The 17,565-nt window shown below is 34.8% G+C and overlaps 2 protein-coding genes across 2 annotated transcripts in view; one reads left to right on the forward strand and one right to left on the reverse strand.

The window, feature by feature from the left end:
* Positions 1-9,738, forward strand: part of ADA (adenosine deaminase) — a 26,509-nt gene extending 16,771 nt beyond the window's left edge. The window contains exons 7-11 of the mRNA XM_088154551.1: positions 2,121-2,192; positions 3,199-3,300; positions 4,883-4,950; positions 5,206-5,335; positions 6,909-9,738. Coding sequence (XP_088010677.1) covers positions 2,121-2,192; positions 3,199-3,300; positions 4,883-4,950; positions 5,206-5,335; positions 6,909-7,013 — 477 coding nt within the window. The 3' untranslated portion in view covers positions 7,014-9,738. The remainder of the gene's footprint in view (positions 1-2,120; positions 2,193-3,198; positions 3,301-4,882; positions 4,951-5,205; positions 5,336-6,908) is intronic.
* Positions 9,739-9,885: 147 nt separating this feature from the next.
* PKIG (cAMP-dependent protein kinase inhibitor gamma) overlaps positions 9,886-17,565 on the reverse strand; it is a 30,255-nt gene continuing 22,575 nt past the window's right edge. Inside the window, exons 2-3 of the mRNA XM_088154553.1 lie at positions 16,829-17,004; positions 9,886-15,438 (exon numbers count right to left, since the gene is read on the reverse strand). Coding sequence (XP_088010679.1) covers positions 15,359-15,438; positions 16,829-16,976 — 228 coding nt within the window. The 5' untranslated portion in view covers positions 16,977-17,004 and the 3' untranslated portion in view covers positions 9,886-15,358. The remainder of the gene's footprint in view (positions 15,439-16,828; positions 17,005-17,565) is intronic.

Here is a 17,565-nt window from a genome sequence, read left to right on the forward strand (position 1 = left end):
GGACACTTGCTATTAAAACCAAAACAAAATTCTGTGCCAAATATCATCATGTGACCTTGTGTAACCTATAATTTTATTGTTGGAACCAGTTGTTGTCTAATTAGGTAATGTCTCTGTTTCCTAATGTAAATAGATAATGTAAAGAGCAATATGTGAGTTTAAATTATTGAAGGTTTCAGTCTAAAGACTCTGAGTGCCCGTGGAGTAAATAATCCTCCAAATCATAAGCTGGGATAGTACTTTGGAGAGATGGTGTCTGCTTCATTTCAGAAAAGCTTCTGTAGAAACCATTCTACACAAGCTCTCTTGAGTGATGGTAAAATCTATATGATTTCAAATGGTTCATTATTTATTTGAACTGTTTCTATTTCATCCTTTTTTTTTTTTTTGGTCAGGAAAGGCTTCCAGGGTCATTTAGGATCCCTTTCCTTGTACTTATGACAGTAAAGCAATAATGGGTTTTGAGTCATAGAGAAGGGAAATAGAACTGTAATGGAATCTGAAGTTACAGATTTTCTTACCCATTTGCTTTCAAAAGAAACAATTCAAATTGCTGGTTTCCCAGCTGAGCTGAGGAAGAGATCCAGGTTCCTTTCTCTTCCCTTCCCACTCTTGGATGTGGAGAGCAGGGAAGAGACAAACCCAGTGACTATCCCAGAGTTTGTGTGTCTACTACAAAGTTGCCTGTGTTCATTAAGAAATTTAAATTGCACTAGTGAGTCATACTTAAGACCACGCAAATAGATACAGAATCAAGTTTTGATTTTTATTAATGTTTGTCTTGCTTTTACATGTAATTGAATTAAATACTTTTCCTCATTCTTAAGATTGTTCGGTTTGAATTAACCATAGTTCTCAATCATGTGCCAACAATCCCATGAGCCCATTATAATTTGTGAAAAAATGGCAGCTGTGTATTTTGCCTTATGTTCAACAATATCTTGAAGGATGCAATAATGCATCAGTCATGAGAGTGCAAACAAAATGTTTATATATCTTCCATTTTTCCTGGAAGAGACCTAGCTCATCATAACCTTTCTAGCCTATTGGTAACAGAGAAGCTCAGAAACATTGTGCCGGAAGATTGGAAAATGGCCATAGTAATTCAACTACAATTACTTAGGCTTCTGTGTATTAATAGCACAGTGATATAGTCTCTTAGTATATCATCTTAGTAAGCAATTGGTAATATTTGAACAGTGATCTTTCTTAGTATACAGTATGGACTTGCATGGCCTTTTATTAGTAATCTTATTCTTGGTATCTGCTTTTCAGTATATGTATATATAAGTATATGATTGTTTTCAAATTCACACATAAAATGTGTTACTATAATACGGAGGTAGGCAACTCACAGTCCTCCAGAGACATTCTTGCAGTCCCTTAAGCCCTCCAGGTTTGCATCATTATTAGGTAGAAAAATGTTGATTTTCAGTAGCATGATAATCTTGTTATGGTTTAAGCCTTAAAATAATTGATATCGTTAAGTATTTTTCCTGCACTTGTGGTTGCATGCTAGGTAATAGAATCCTTTATTTTTACTGAAAAATAAACTCTAATGTATTAGTGAAATTTATTTCAGATAATGATCAGTAGGTTTGCAGACCTAAATGTAAAAGTTTATATGTAAACCTTTGTATGTACACAGGGTATACCAAAAATCGGGCCCCATAGAAAATTTGTTATATAAATTACATTAAATGTTTGAATTTGTTGCCATTTTCTTTTAAACACTTCCTTGTTAGATGCATGATTAGAATATAGGAATGCATAGAACATTCCTATGTATAGGAACATTTTTTCTAAAAAAAATTAATTAATAAAACATAATGTGATTGGCCTGTGGAGCCTGATTCTTAGTACACCGTGTGTGTGTGTGTGTGTATGTGTGTGTATGAATGTGTATGTGGGTAACTCAGCTAAAAATGTCAACATCTTGAGCTTTGCATTCATTTTAATAATAACTTTTTACTCTTTAAGAGCAAAAACAATTCTAAGCAGGATTTATTTGTTTGGACAATTCCATGTTTACCACCAATGGGATATGAAGTAGCAGATACCTTCCTCAAAAATGTGTTGCCTTCTTCAGCAATTGCTAATTTCTATTTTCTGCTGCTCAGGAAGCTGAAAAATGTGGTATTCATCGGACAGTTCATGCCGGAGAGGTTGGAAAGCCCCAGGTCATCCAAGAGGTAAGAAATTGTTCCGTAGAACAATAAACTTGGATGTCATTTAGAAAGCTGTCATGTAGAACTAATGCAGAAAATTTTTAAAACATGTGAGTAATGCTTAGAAAAAAAAAAGTTTGTTTCCAGTTTATTTTAGAAGTAATTTAAATACTCCTTTGGTGATTTATATAACAGCAATAATTAAGATATTTTTGCAAAACTTTTGTCCTCCAATAAATTCAATCTTTGCCCCAGATTGTTTCTTAATCTTTAATCAGATAGTAGCCCTTCATTCTCATATATTTCCTTTTCCTTCCATAATGCTAGTTTCTATTAAAATCCTTCTTTTATTTTTTTTAAATCAAATAATACATTCTGACTTTCTAGGGTCAGACTGCAAACAATGTAAGATATTTGCCACAAAATCTGCCATCATTTTGTGTTATACAAAAGTGTATTCAGTTGCAGAACACTATAGCTGAATTCTTTTCTGTCTAAATATGAATTAGAAAAGATCCAGCTGCACAAGACCACAAGCTATAAATGTCATACTGGCACAGACCAAAGGAGATCTCCACTATACTACCTACAGTGTTGGACCTTTTCCTGAAATCAGTTAATGATTTCCCGTAGTTCTAAATTACTCAAGCTTTACTGTGCTTTCTCTTAAGTGGTTTATGTGATTTGAGGTTCTGGTCTGGAGTATAAACTCTGTGATTTGTTAATTCCCGCATAAGAGAAATTGAGGTTTGGTCAGAAAAAAATGAGTAGGGGAATCACAATAGAAGGAGGTAATGTGTAAATCCAAGGCACGATCATGTATTCCTGAACTATACTCACTTGAACTGCTATAAATGTATGTGCACTGTACTTGATTTTATCCCATTGTGCTAGATGGACATTAAATAATATGGACTAAATTAATTAGTACCATCTAACTTCGCTGCTTTAGGATTGATGTGCCAATTGTGTAAATGATCTAATCTGCAAATAGTCATTTCTTCATATTTTCTCCTTTATGTTGTTATAGGCAGTCAACATCCTTAAGGCAGAACGAATTGGCCATGGCTATCACATCTTTGATGATGAACAGCTTTACAAACAGTTGTTGAAACAAAATATACATTTTGAGGTAATGGAATATCTTCCAGGCTGCAAATCTCTTAACAACTTTAAAGACAAAGAAAAGTAGAAATACTGAGTCAGAACACTAATCAGTCTGCTTTTCTATGCTATTTTCCTGCCTTTCTGGGAAATGCTGGAGCTTGAATTGGGAACTTTTAAACTCAAATCTTGTGCTTTTCCCCTGAATTAGTATGAAATTTATGTTGCAGTACAAAATGCATATCATGAGTCTTCCTAAAAGAGGAATCTTCTAAGTCTGTAATGTTGAAATGATCCTCCTTTTTGATTGAAGTCAGTAATGTGGTTATGGTTGTGAACATTCTGACTGTAAAGCAAACTATTTTTAACTAGTATTTACAGATGCATGCAAAGGTTTAGGCACTCCCAGTCACATTAAATGTTTCAGTGAATCCCTAAGTGAACAGAAGCTAGTACAACCTCTACATGATACAACTTTGAACTCAATATCTTTCTATAAATTGGAATACTTACTATTCATTTTTGGTCATTCACAGATTCAAAATAAAAAAGCAAAAATGGCAAATGGAGAAATTTGGACATTATTCCATGTTGATTCACTGCTTTTTTTAAAAACTATAAAGTTTTTAATAAGGCTCCAAAAGGTGATTGATTTGTTAGGCCTGCAGTTAGCCGCATGAACACAATTGCACAGAAAGGATGTTGCATTTAATTCTTAATTCTACAGTATTATGTAGAGGTTGGGTCAGCTTCTGTTCATTTAGGGATCCATTGAAGCATACAACTTGACGGGGTGTCTAAACTTGTGAATGTAACTGTAGATTACAAGATATACACAATGCAAACCTGATTCTTAATTGTCATGATGTAAATCATAAATATACTGTCCTATGTGTAAACCTGACTGCTCAGCTTTTAAAGAAAGAAAAATCTGTACTGCTAAATTAAACAATATTAAAAAAAGAAAAACCTGTACTGCTAAATATTTCATGTCTTATTGTTTTGCTTTTGGAGACATCACTGAGTGGTATCAATCTCTAAATCTTGATACTGAGAGACAAATCCATATGCTAGAGTCGTCATAGCCATAACTAGAATGATAAGATGGTTGTCACATCCATACCATTGCATTTTAGAGACTGTAAATGAACTCTTTTGACAAACAAGATTTGGTTCTTGGTCTGTGTCTAAATGGACTCAAACCTTTGAAGTAACTATTCTTTATCTGGCTTTAATTAATCTCTTTACAACTGATAACAGTTCATTCTTAGTTAGATGGGTGTAGTTTGTTCAATAATTTTTCTATGAAGAGTCTGTAGAAATTGACTGGAGAGGTACACAGTAATAATCATACTGTGTGCATTTTTCAGTTCATGTGTACACTTTAAGTGGTTCAAGTGACTTCATAAGCACAATATTTCATGATAAACAAGAAATATGGATTATTAGGCCTACATGAATACAAATAGAATTACTCTCAGCTGTTGTGAGCTTGTTTCTGGAAAAAATTCTCTCTGATGTAGCATTTTCAATTTATTTTAATAAAATATTTATTCACATAAACAGAGATATTGAGTCTCTCTATTTTTTTTCTCTGCTTAAATATACAGCTCTGTCCTTGGTCTAGTTATCTCACTGGAGCATGTAAAACCACCTTCTGTAATCATCCCGTAATAAGGTAAGTTTTGTTGTTATTACTATAACTATTTCAGATAAATCATTCTACAGCTCACTTATAGTTTCTTTATATTACTCTTTGAATTTGAAATAAACTCTGTTACCAGATATTTTGAAAAGCTAGCAGCACCAGTTTAGGTCTGGGTAAATGTGTAGCAAGATACAATAGGATAGAACCCTTAGGAAAGCTGGCTGTACTGTATTTTTATCCATGGATGATAAATCACTTTTAACATTTTCATTTTTGTCTTTCCAGATTTATGAAGGATGGTGCAAATTATTCTTTGAACACCGATGATCCACTCATTTTCAACTCCACAATTGATACAGACTACAGAATAGCTCGGGACTCCATGAACTTTACAGAAGAGGAATTCAAGAGATTGGTAAGTTGGTCTGCATTTTCATACTGGTAATACTTTGCCCTTGCAGTAATGTACAGCTTGTTTGTGTTAAAGTAAAATCTTCCAAGTACGTTTAAATTACAAGTGTAGGCATGGTTAATCTTTTCAAAGTTTCAAGAAATGGTAATATGGGCAACGAACATGGTGGTTACATCAAGAGCTTTCTGTAGAGAACAGAAGGAACAATTTACTGTACTCTGGTTCTACGGGAATGCTAATATTTTTATTACCATTTAGATACATCCTGCAGGTAAATGGATTCTTACATAATTATAGGTCCAATGTGGGAAGATATTGCATAGTAAATGGCCATCTGTATATTCCATATGGATCTGCATGTTTTCACAAACTCTGTCATCTGAGAACTTTATATAAAAAAATCTAATATCTGTCTGGAATATATTTACTCCTAATCTGAAATATTTAGGAAACTGGAATCAATTAAAAAATTGATGCTAAGAAAATTATGAGAATAGTAGGCTCATTAACATGCTATTGTCTCTTTTTAATTTCACGACATAATATACTACATTGTGGTCATTGTCCCTATCTTTTTACTTGATAGATGGATTGGGATTTTTTTTTTTTTTGCTTCCTCAAAATATTTTCATTGTTTTTCTGTTTTTCCATTTTGCTGACCATTCGGATTTTTGTTCCTTCAAAACAATAATATCTTATTTCTGCTAAATCTGTGCATATTCACAGACATTTTGTTTTGGTATATTGGATTATTTTTTCAGCAAGAAAATTATTTATACAGCGTTATCCATGGCTCTTTACAATGTACATGGCTTTCTACAATGGATGAAAGGCTAGGTTTGGTCCCAGTTAAACTGCATTCAAAATTAAAAGATGTAACTTGTTAACAGCTTACCTTACCTTACCTTTCATTTCATCATTTAACCCAATTTTCTGGGATGGCACAACACATTGAACTACAAACATACGGGTGGGTGTTGCACAACATGTTAGGCTAAAATGTGGTTGGGAAGTTTGTGGTTTAATAACCCATGTCAGCACTGTCACTGAGTGATTAGATTGCATTACTGCAGTCTTAGAGTGCTACACCAAATCATAGGACTTTCAAACTTTCTATTGTTTGGGGCTGCTGCCAGCGAATCTCCTAATTGCTTAAATGATCTCTGATAGCAGAAACAGAAGAACAAACAACACAGTTGGATAGACTGAAGAACCCTGTCAGTCTATAAAGTTTATACTAGGTTACTTATTTGTTTTGTCTCAATATAAAAGCAGTCAAATCTCCAGCATGTGGCCTTAATATATATAAATTTCTCTCAGTATTTGAGCAACTTCATGTGAGCTTTAAGTGGAAAAGGAGCACACATACAAACCCCATCTGCGACATCCTTGCATTAATTCCATTTTAGATTTTTGTGAAAAACACTTTCTTTTCGTTTTTAAAGTTAAAAGTATAACATTTAGAAGCAGTGTTGTCAACTATTCACTTAAAATAGCAGTACACTAAACATTAGTGGAATACAATATTTTCTGAATATAATCAGACGCACCTTTAATTTTATTCTTCCTTTTACAGAATATAAATGCAGCGAAGTCCAGCTTCTTGATAGAGAAAGAGAAAAAGGAGCTTCTGTACAAGCTATATGAAGCCTATGGGATGGTAAAAAGCAAAGAATTCTGATCTCTTCTGTGCTAGCTGGTGTGAACTTTTTTCTTGACCAATTTTATGCTTGTCCAAGATCTTTGTTTTGCTTCTTGGAAGACAATGTGCAAACCTTTTTTAATTATTATTACCTTATTATTATTATTACCTTATTATTAAGTATTATTACCTTGTTTACTCATATTATCCACAGGGCAGGGCATGTACCATAGATATACAAAACAGTATTCTTATAATGGTAGGTACTGTGTGTTTAATTTTAATTTTTTAAAGCTGGAATATAAGCTGCTCAGGCACCTAGAGGTTGGAATATATACATTTATTGTAATTACATTCATTTAAGTTCCAACTCTGGTACACCAATTTTACAGGCCATTTATTGTTTCAAAAGCTTACCAGAAGGTCAAATGAACTGTTTATATGCAACAGCAGACAAAGCCTATTTCAGACACTTTTTAAAATCATTTTTTAAAAACAATCTGCCTCACTAATTTATCTGCAAGTGGTGTTTTCTATGCACTCTTATATTACTGAAAGGAAGAAAGATCATAAATATTTATTACCACTGAATTTTTTTTTTAGAACATCACATTATACTCAAAAATCTTATAAAAACAAGCATGTTATCTTATTTAATTTGATTATCTATTGATTTTATTTCTGTACTTTATTTTTCTTACAGTAAATATCAATTCAGTTTTTTTTCAATTTCATTCATTTCTGTGGTGTCAAAATGTAAAAATAGAGTCTTTGATCCGGAGAAAATTGTGTGGGAGAAGTGCTTATAATACAAATTCAGCATTTGCCTTCTCAAAACCAGTCTTGCCTAAAATGTCTTATGCTGGAGATGTGCCATGGGAAAAACAGTATTTTAAGAAATGGTATTTCACAGAATTTCTATTCATTTTGGGATTTTATAGAAATGAAGATTTAAAGTTTGTATTCCCGCGTATTTACTGAGCCATTTGCCTTGTTCCTTACCTGCACTATACTGCTTAGTTTAACTGGGAATTATGTGACTAAACTATATAATACTGACATTTGTTTGTTTGTTTTTTATTCAGACCAACAGCAAGGTAACATTATCTAATGGTGCTCAGTTACCTTGTTTTAACTGTGGCAGCTGCTTAGTAGAGTGATACCCAAATAAATTAGACTAAACAGCTAGTACCAAACTGACTATTTTGCTGGATTTTGTTCCATAAAGAAATTTAAAAAATGGTTTAAATGTAAGTGCTTCAGTTTAACTGGACTATGAGTAAAGCTGTAACCAAATATCTTATATGTACTATAACGAAACAATTCTGTTTTGAGCAGGAAAATACAGTACCAAATGTAAGGCTAAATCATAGCAATACAAGGCAAGAATTCTCCTTCCCAAATAGATATGCTGGATGCCTTTAGTAATTGTAACTTTTTATTTTGCGTGTTTAATTTTTTTTTTAAAAAAGAAACAATCCATGAAGTTCCTATTTATCTGCTCAGGAACTTAGATCCAGGTTTTTATATTACAGTATGGATGTCTTGTACATTCAAGGATTAAGTTAGTATACCATGAAATTTGCCTCTTAGATCGATTCACACTTTTTGTTGCAGAACATCCCAAATATAAGGTCTAAGGGCTTGGATCTCAATTTAGTATTATGTGCAAATCATACTGTTGTATGTTTCTCTACCCTTGCAAGTAGCAGCAACATGAAGTTGGGGTGGGAAGTCATTGTGACATCAAGGCACGGTAATTTCTAATAATGAAGAGAGGGTGGTAGCTAAGCACTCAACTGCCATTTTCAGGAGCAGCTGCACATTTAGCATATTTCAGTTCAGAGACAAATCTGCCACTTGAGAGTAATTTGCTTAATTTTTTTCTCTTTTTTTCTCAGTCAACAAAAGATGGCTTTATTTACTGTCTGGGTTCCACATTTCTAGTCTTGCATGTGCTTGGGACATTATGAAAGTATACTGAATAAGTGAATAATTTATAGAGGTTGCTTGAAAAGTTAACCCAAGTTTTGAAAAAAAAATGAAAGTAGGAATGTAATAGTGCTGCCAGATCTTGAAACATTTAATTTGGAATGCTTTCCTGTCACTCAACAAGATTGATCAGAGGGTTAAAACATAATCGGAATCCAAGCCTTTCTTATACTTCTCATAATTGGCTGTGTATCTTTAGTTAGTGGTTCTTGTGATCTGTTAGAGCTTGTCTCCAGGCACAAACTGTCACTGAATTACTTATTTTGTCTTATTTTGTCTATAGAAGTGGTTGTGGTTTGGTTTGATAATGTTTTTTAAGTTTGCAATTAATGCTGAGGAACTCATACATGTTTGTGGTACTGTATTGTGGGCAGATAGCGCAGTTTTAAACATCAAAACTTTGCCTCTGAAGAACAGTTTTTACATTCAAATGTCAAATGTGTATGGGGCTGTAGGTTTAGTTTTGCATACTACTTGTTTCAGAAAACAGCAAGCCAGTAAATACTGGTTTATATTAATGTTAAGTAAGTATGTTCTTAATGTCAATGGACATGTTGTCTATATACAGGATTATATAAAGGAATTGTTTTAATATTTTTGTACTGCCAGTAAAAACTTATCCTGCTTGTAAATGGTTTTAATATTGTGATCCATGTTCTTGCTGTATACCACAATATATCTTCAGAATTCTTTTTGAGGAAATAGCTGGCATTCTGAAGGGCAAAACAGAACATAACTCTTCATTTAATGAAATAAAATCCATTTTCACTTACATGTATATTTCATTTTTGTCTCTGAAATATCAGAAAAACATTCAAGCCAAAATCAGCTATGATTCTATGAATAAATACAATAGTTACACATTAAAACAATTAAATGAAAAGGAGGGTGTGGTAGTCCATCTTTGTTTCAACTTTCAGTAGAAAATAAGTGGATGTTTCATAGTCTTTTACCAAAACAAGAAGCAAAACAATCTTCATTAAGCCAGAAAGGGCCTAAAATTTTAGTATTGCCCTCATTGTGACATTACCATCATGCCCCATTGGGCTCTTTGATTTTTACAAAATGGGGAACTGGTTCCACAAAAGGGAAAGAGGTCTGGTTTTAGAAAAATAGGAACTTGCTTTAAACTGTCTTGATCAGTCTATAGTATCTGAAACTGTATTCTTTTATTCTTCTGGAGCTATATAAGTGAGGACCATAATCTGCCATCTTTTAGCGATTAGACCATAGTAGGGATGTGGATGTTACTATAGTATATCTCAGATACAATAAAGGTTGCAGTTAACTCAATGGAGGCTTTGTATTGTAGGTTATTGTTTACTAATCCTGGTGAAATTTTATGCTGATTTATTCAAGTGTAATTTTCAAGCAGCTCTTACAGATTACGAATCCTAACTTTAGGATATCTTCTGTAATATTACAGTTGCCAGGGAGCATTACACTGACTCTGTCCCTTTGGGGGTGCATGCAAAAGAAAACAAGACAATTGCTATGTTTCTGAAAACTTGTCCATCCCTTAAGTCAGTTGTAACTCTCACAATTTAAAAGCAGTGATATGCAAATTAAGAAAGAAATAGGCATATGTAGCCTGGAAGGAAGACTGGTGAGGAACACAATAGCATTTTTTAGATACATATAGACTGTTACAAAACTTGTTCTCTGCTGCCCCAGAAAGGAGAATTAGAATTGAATTAGCTTAATTTACAAGAGGATGCATTTCAGCTGAATTTTAGGAGAAAACAAATAAGAGGAATGGTGAACTGTCCCTCACTGGAAATCTTCAGTCATAGTCTGAAGGGTCATCTCCTGAGATATGCTCCAGTCTTGGATTTCCTAATCAAGTAAGGCATTAGACTAGCTGGTTTAGAATACACTTCCTAACACTAGGATTTTTTCCTTATTGCAAACAATAGAGTGGGAGAGCAGACAGTGAAACATAAATCAACTTTTCAAAAGGGCAAAAAGAGTTAAAAGAATATTAAGGGATGATAGCCCATCTAGGTGGCAACTGCTAGCCAACCTTGGCCGATCTCAAAAAGCTAAGCAAGGCTGAACCAGGTTAGTACTTATAAGAGAAGCACTAGGAAATAGCAGGGCTGCAGTTTAGACTGGGAATTTGAAAATATATTGAAGGTAATGATCAATCTGATAGCAGCAATAAGACCTTGTGGTCAGAAGATGAGATTTGTATGAGTCATGTAAAAACCGCAGGCATAAACGAGGAATGTTAGAGATGTAGAAAACTGGAGGCTTGACTGAGAAGCAACCTTTGCTTAATTAGCATAGCAAAATGCACACCCAAAAGGTGGGGATTTTAGAAAACAGAACATACTAAGCTTATTACGGGATGTTCATATGTAACATGGAATCAGGTGCATCTGCACAACATTGTAACCAATCATACCTATTTTCTTATCTCAATGTAACCAATTATGTTTATTCCCTTTTTTCCCAACAAGTATAAAAATAGATGTAAAAGTTTGCTTGGGGCTCCTCTCCCTTTAGCGAGACAGAGTCCTTTTTCTTGGAGCGCTTCAATAAAAAGAGGAATAGCCAATTCTTCTCTTCAGGGTCTTATTGGGCAGAACCCGGGGGAAAGGGGTTCTGCACTTTGTGGAGAACAAATCACTTGCCTATTATTACTGAGAGTGTCTGCAAAGTTTCCAGAAGCAGTGCTCAGCTCAAAGGAGATTTTATTTTAAAGGATAATAAAGAGATTGCAGAGAAACGGTATTTGTTGTACCTTTGTTGCAGAAAATGTAGGGCGATTACCCTTGCCTGAGATATTTTCAGCAAAATAATTTAAGAAACCAGATTAAAAAGTGGTAATAAGAAATGACTATATTCACAAAATAATGTTAATGGTTCCCTGACGGCTGGTAGTCCAATCTATACATCTGAACTGTTCTTAGAATTTAATTGGAATCTACCTCCCAGTATTTTAAATTAATTCTGTGGGGAGAGGCAGAAGGAGGGGGCAAAAGAACAAAAGCAGCATCAAGATATTGCAATGCAAGCCCTCACCCCTTTTATGCATGTGTCATGGCATTGCATGAATATAGAAAAGGACTGGAGCTGGCAGTGCAGTGCCACAGTGCTGCTTTCCTCTTCACAAAAGCAGGAAACCACTGTCTGCGACCTACAATTTGGAAGCACAGACAAGAAGTCTTGACCTATCATGTGCCAGCCGTTGAAGTATTTGAAGGCTGCTCCCATAGAGCCCTTCAATCTTTACAAGGTTAAACATCCCCAGGTTCTTCATCTCTCTTCAGGACTGTTTCTAATACTTTCATCATCCTTATTACCCTTCTCTGAACTTATGCCAATTTCTCTGTACTGTATCATTCTTAAACTGGGGTGCCCTGAATAGGACACAGTGTTTGAGGTGGGATCTGACTATCACAGAGGAACAATTACTTATTTTAATTTGGAAACTATACTTCTGTTTTTGCAGCCTAAAATAACAATTGCTTTTTTTTTTTTTTTTTGCGGCCACATCAGACTGCTGACTCATACCATTTGTATTCAGATAGCAGTTCAAGGTTTTCATATGTAATATTACCCAGGCAGGTATTGTGCCTCTAAATCTGTACACCTGATCACTGTTTGCATTTCTCTCATTAAATTTCATTCTATTATTTTCAGTCCATTTCTCTACCCTAACAAGTTTATTTTGAATTTTATTTCTGACTTCTAGAATATTACCTATATCACCAAATTTTGTCATTTGCAAATCTGATAAACTTTCCTTAATTTCTTTATTGAAGTCACAAATAAAAATGTTGAGGACTGAATCTTTTTGCACCCTACTCTATACTGTACCTTAATTTGATGAGAAATTATTGAAGAGCAGTCTTTGAATACAGGAATTTAATAGGCATTTTGCTTAATATCTATTTCACATAAATGGGTGGGAAGGGTTTATGAAGATGAAAATATCAGAATCAACAGCATCTGAAAAAAGAAGCCCCTGCCTGATTGTTTATTTGAGGATTAAAACAATTGTATAGATGGATTGGTCCAGGAGACTTTTTGTTGCCTATTCTCCCAGTGTGGGGTGCTGTCTTAATTTCTTCCATGGCTTCCTTTTGCGAGCAGTAATGCTGTAAACACATTGATAGCTATTATATACCTAGAATCCACTTTTACAAAATCCTTCACCAAGACATCTGTATGTTTAGCAATCTTATAAAAGGACAGTTATTCCTATGGTTCAGTAACTACCTAGTTGTATGACAAAAAGTTGGAGTGGATGGAGGGTTCTCAAAATAGAGGGAGATGAGAAGTTCCAACAAAGAACTTGTAAGGGCCACCACTTTTAATGTTTTTTCGTAAAAGTTCTAGATTAAGGGATGAGCAACTGAATATCCACATTTGTTGATAACACCAATTCTGAGTGTTTTAAAAAAGAATTGTAAGAATCTAAAAGATGTGTTCAGACTAAGTGAATGGACAGTAAAATGCAAATAGGATAGACAAGAGAGCAAGGATGCTAATTGCATTATACACTGATGTAGTCTGAAATTGGCAATACCTAACTAAAGGAATCTTAAAATCATGGTGGACATTTTAATGAAAGCATTGCCCCCATGTGGAACTGCTAAAGAGTGAATAGAAAAGAAATATAAAAATAACAGTCGCAAAATTACAATGTCTTATATAACCCTTGGTGTGACTATACTTGGAATCCTAGTTCATCACCCCCCAAAAAGGATATTGTGGAGCCAGAAAAGATACAGATAGCAACTACAGTGATTTGTGGTCTGAAGCATTTGATGGCTTTTATTTCTGAAGAAAAGACAAAGCATATGAAACTGTGCAGGGAAAGTTAATAGGTTTTTTTCCTTTTAAAACTTAAAACCTGGGGTCATACATGTAAGGATTTCTTCACATAGTACACAGTTAAATTATGGAAGGTTTGAATGTATTGGTTTACGTAGCTTTAAGAAAGAATTAAATGCATTGATGGATAATGCATCTCTCAATGGATGTTGCCTTTGCTGACCAAGGATTTTACCATCCAGAGAACAACAATGGGAAAGATTGGTCTCATGTACTGTCGCAGCTTCTCATAGGTTTCCATTTGGGAAACAGGGTGCTGAATTAAATAGGCTCAGTCTGACCAGCAGAGCTTTTATGCGTTTAAATTGTCAATATTCATGCTGCTAAATTCATATTGCAGTAAGCTGGCAGGCAAGTATAACTTATCCCAGCCTTCATACAAACCAGCATTGTGATGTTTATTTGAGAACCCTGCCATACTCCATGGGTAGACAGGATTGATACTTTGATTTTATATATTTCTACAGTATATATTTGTTCCTCCAGATTGCCATGCCAATCTTAACATCCCAGAATATTTTGCAAATATTTGTTGTCATATTGATATTTAATGTCAGATTATAAAACCAGCAGAGTACATTGCAAGCCTACGGAGATAAATGTAGGAAACAGCAAAATGCATAATACTCAGTTTTAATTGCTGAAAAACAAGTTTATAGATTTGCATAATATTTACAAGACATGCTGGAAGAAGGCAGTGGCAAAAATGTAAGGATTGTTGCAAAGAAAACAGCATGCCTGCATCTGTGTAGTCACCAGAACTCAAGCTCAGCTTAAGGGAGATTTTACCTTCACCTTAAAAGAAATGACTATTAACAGAAGATGTAAATCTATCAGAGTAATCTGAATTGTACACAACAAATTTTATGTATTAGCTTGTGTCACCTTCCCTTTTTTGAAAGCCAAGTAAACCAAATGTTAAAGTGTACTTGTTCAGAAATACTGAATCATTTGGTGACACCTACTGGTTAATAACATATAGCAGAAGTGGTGACATTTCATTAGTATCTGTTTCAAACACAATATGGTGAACTGAACTGGAGCTATCAAGAGCACTGCTGCTGGTATCAAGTTCATTTATTTAATGAGGTTCATACTGGAGAAATGTCTGGTACATTACATCCTATAATTCCCATGTTCACAGCCTAAAAGATCAATTGTGTCTGGGGCTTGATATATGCATAGTGAGGGACACAACAAGTCATCTAATAATCTACAGGACATAGAAATAAATAGTTTATATTTACTAAGTGAACAAAATGTACCTTGTACAATAAAATATGAAGTACATATTATGGAAATTTTGTTTATCTGTACAGAAAATAGCTGCTTAAGGCTCTCTGAGTGGCTCAGGTTACCAGAACAGATCTTGTTTTGTAGCATTATAGACAGAAATAACTTTGGAGGTACCAGTTACTTGCCACACAAAGTGACTATGTCATCCAGATGGCCTCTGCAGAGATCTATAAGTAAAGATCTCCTTGTTGCAGTTTGATTTCTTAGCCTATAGAGGACTATCAAGTGTCTTCCACCTTTTGCATCCTAAATCAGAAGGTTGAGCTATCATTCTTCCTCTCAGGGATCATTCCAGGGTCCTTCTCATTAGCAGCTTCCTTTCCTTGGTTTTCTGCAAAAAAAGAAAAGCTATTGTGGAGAAAATATTTTTGATCCAATAAATGCTTCCAGTAAAAAAATTGAACATAAATGTTGTTTGCCTATAATTAGCTGCATTGGGAGAATCGTATTTTATTCCAAACTGGCTAGTTCAGTTTGGGACTTTCATGTACAAAAAAGAAGGCTTGTTTAGAAACTAACGTAACTGTTTGTTACTAGTATGGAGATTGCATACTAAATTGCCTGTCTGATGCAAAACCGCCTCTCCCCGATTTCATCTGCCCATCTTACCAGATCCAGCAGAGAGGGCATGTTACAGGTTCCGTCACCTAGGGAGCTACATTTGGCGGGCCCCAGGCGGGCCTTTTCTGCTGTGGCGTCTGTGCTATGGAATCTTCTCCCCCCCAAGGTGAGACTGGCCTCGCCACTGTTGAGCTTCCGGAGGCCCCTTAAGACTTGGTTATGCCAGAAGGCCTGGACGGTGGAATTAGCGAAGTGGCTCCCTTATTTTTAACTTCTTTTTATTCTATGTTTTATTTTCTTTTATATATTTTTAATGTATTTTACTGTTTTTAGCTTTGTTGTACGCCGCCCAGAGTCACCTGTGGTGAGATGGGCGGCTATATAAATTGATTTAATAAATAAATAAATTATGGATCTCTTGTCTAAACAACTTAATAGTGAGCCAATAGCTGTACAAATTGTCATATATGAGTTTATATGCTAATGGGAGAAGTCCAAGATGAGATATGTGAATTAGATTAGAAAGGTAATATTTACATATTGGCCATAGGAAAAACCTAATGAAACAGAAAAAACAGTAGATTATTATCACAAGGAAGAATAGGATAGTATTATTCAGAATTTCAAAGAAGGTATGCTGACTAAGGAAACCACAGAGGGACAGAATCTTCCACAGAATAGGCTACAAAAGATATAACAGGCCCTTTATATAAAAGCAGGAAGGATGGCACTTCTTTTTTCTTCCTAGTGTTTTTTCCGCAGGTGCAGGGTCCCCTTTTTTGGGATCAACCAAATGTTGATCCATTGATTGCGACAGTAATTGATCAACCGGCTTGTCGCCCGAGCCGGACATCATGGGCTGAGACCCAGCCAGCTTTCATGCCTAAGGTGGGACTAGAATTCACAGTCTCCTGGTTTCTAGCCTGATGCCTTAACCACTAGACCAAACTGGCTCTCCTTGGAATTTGAATCGTTGGCTAGAAATGTCCTGATAGTCATGATAGTGACATGCTGGCGAATACAATATCACATAATATACAGTTTGCATAAATATTCAAACAAATACAATATGAATTATAGAGAGCATTTACATCTGAGCCTCCTGAATGATACTAGCTGCTTGAGAAGCTCTGAATGATCCTGAACAAAGAACAGCTCACCTTCTTCTGCAATAGAAATATCCATGGTGTTTGCTAGTTTCTCCAATTTAAGGGCAGCTGCATCTCCCTGAAGATCATGAATTGCATTTCTCCGACCAGCCCGGTCACAGCTGATGAAGTCAGAATAGGCAGGCTCAGTCTCCATCATCTCACTGACATTGTATGTGACAGAATCCCTAGTTAACAAAGATGTGTAGTAATAAGAAACTATTAATGGGTATAGGATACATTCTTATTAAAATAATATATCACATGAACCTACTTATGTAGTCCCAAGATATAAATGATACAAAATATGGGATATAAATCCAATAAAACAAATATAAAATCTTGATGGAAGGAGAAAGGATGAAATGTTTGACGGTCAGCTTTAAATTCTGCATTCCTGTCTTTTTCCTTATGCTATGTTATGATCTGTTTATCAGCTTACCATACCAAAGTTGATACTGTGTTACATCATTGTGAGTGATAGCAGAAGAAAGGTGTAGGGTATCTCTGGTGCACACTAAACTAGCACCATCACCTTGCCTTATGCTTTGGACAACTTGTTAACATAGATAATAAACAGTCTAACCACCACTGGTCTAGGATTCCATAATGAAAAGATAGTACAGTCTGAACTTGCTAATTAATATCTTTACTTAAAAAAAAAAAGTATTAAAATAAGTTGTCTTCACTGCATCCCATAATGTCAGTAAGTTTCCAAAATTAAAATTTGTCATGTAGAGATAGAATGT

The sequence above is a fragment of the Python bivittatus genome, unplaced genomic scaffold, assembly GCF_059951505.1.
Source record: "Python bivittatus isolate LINGU-HERP-01145 unplaced genomic scaffold, Pbiv_v1 ctg000700_np1212, whole genome shotgun sequence".
NCBI classification, from domain to species: Eukaryota; Metazoa; Chordata; class Lepidosauria; order Squamata; family Pythonidae; genus Python; species Python bivittatus.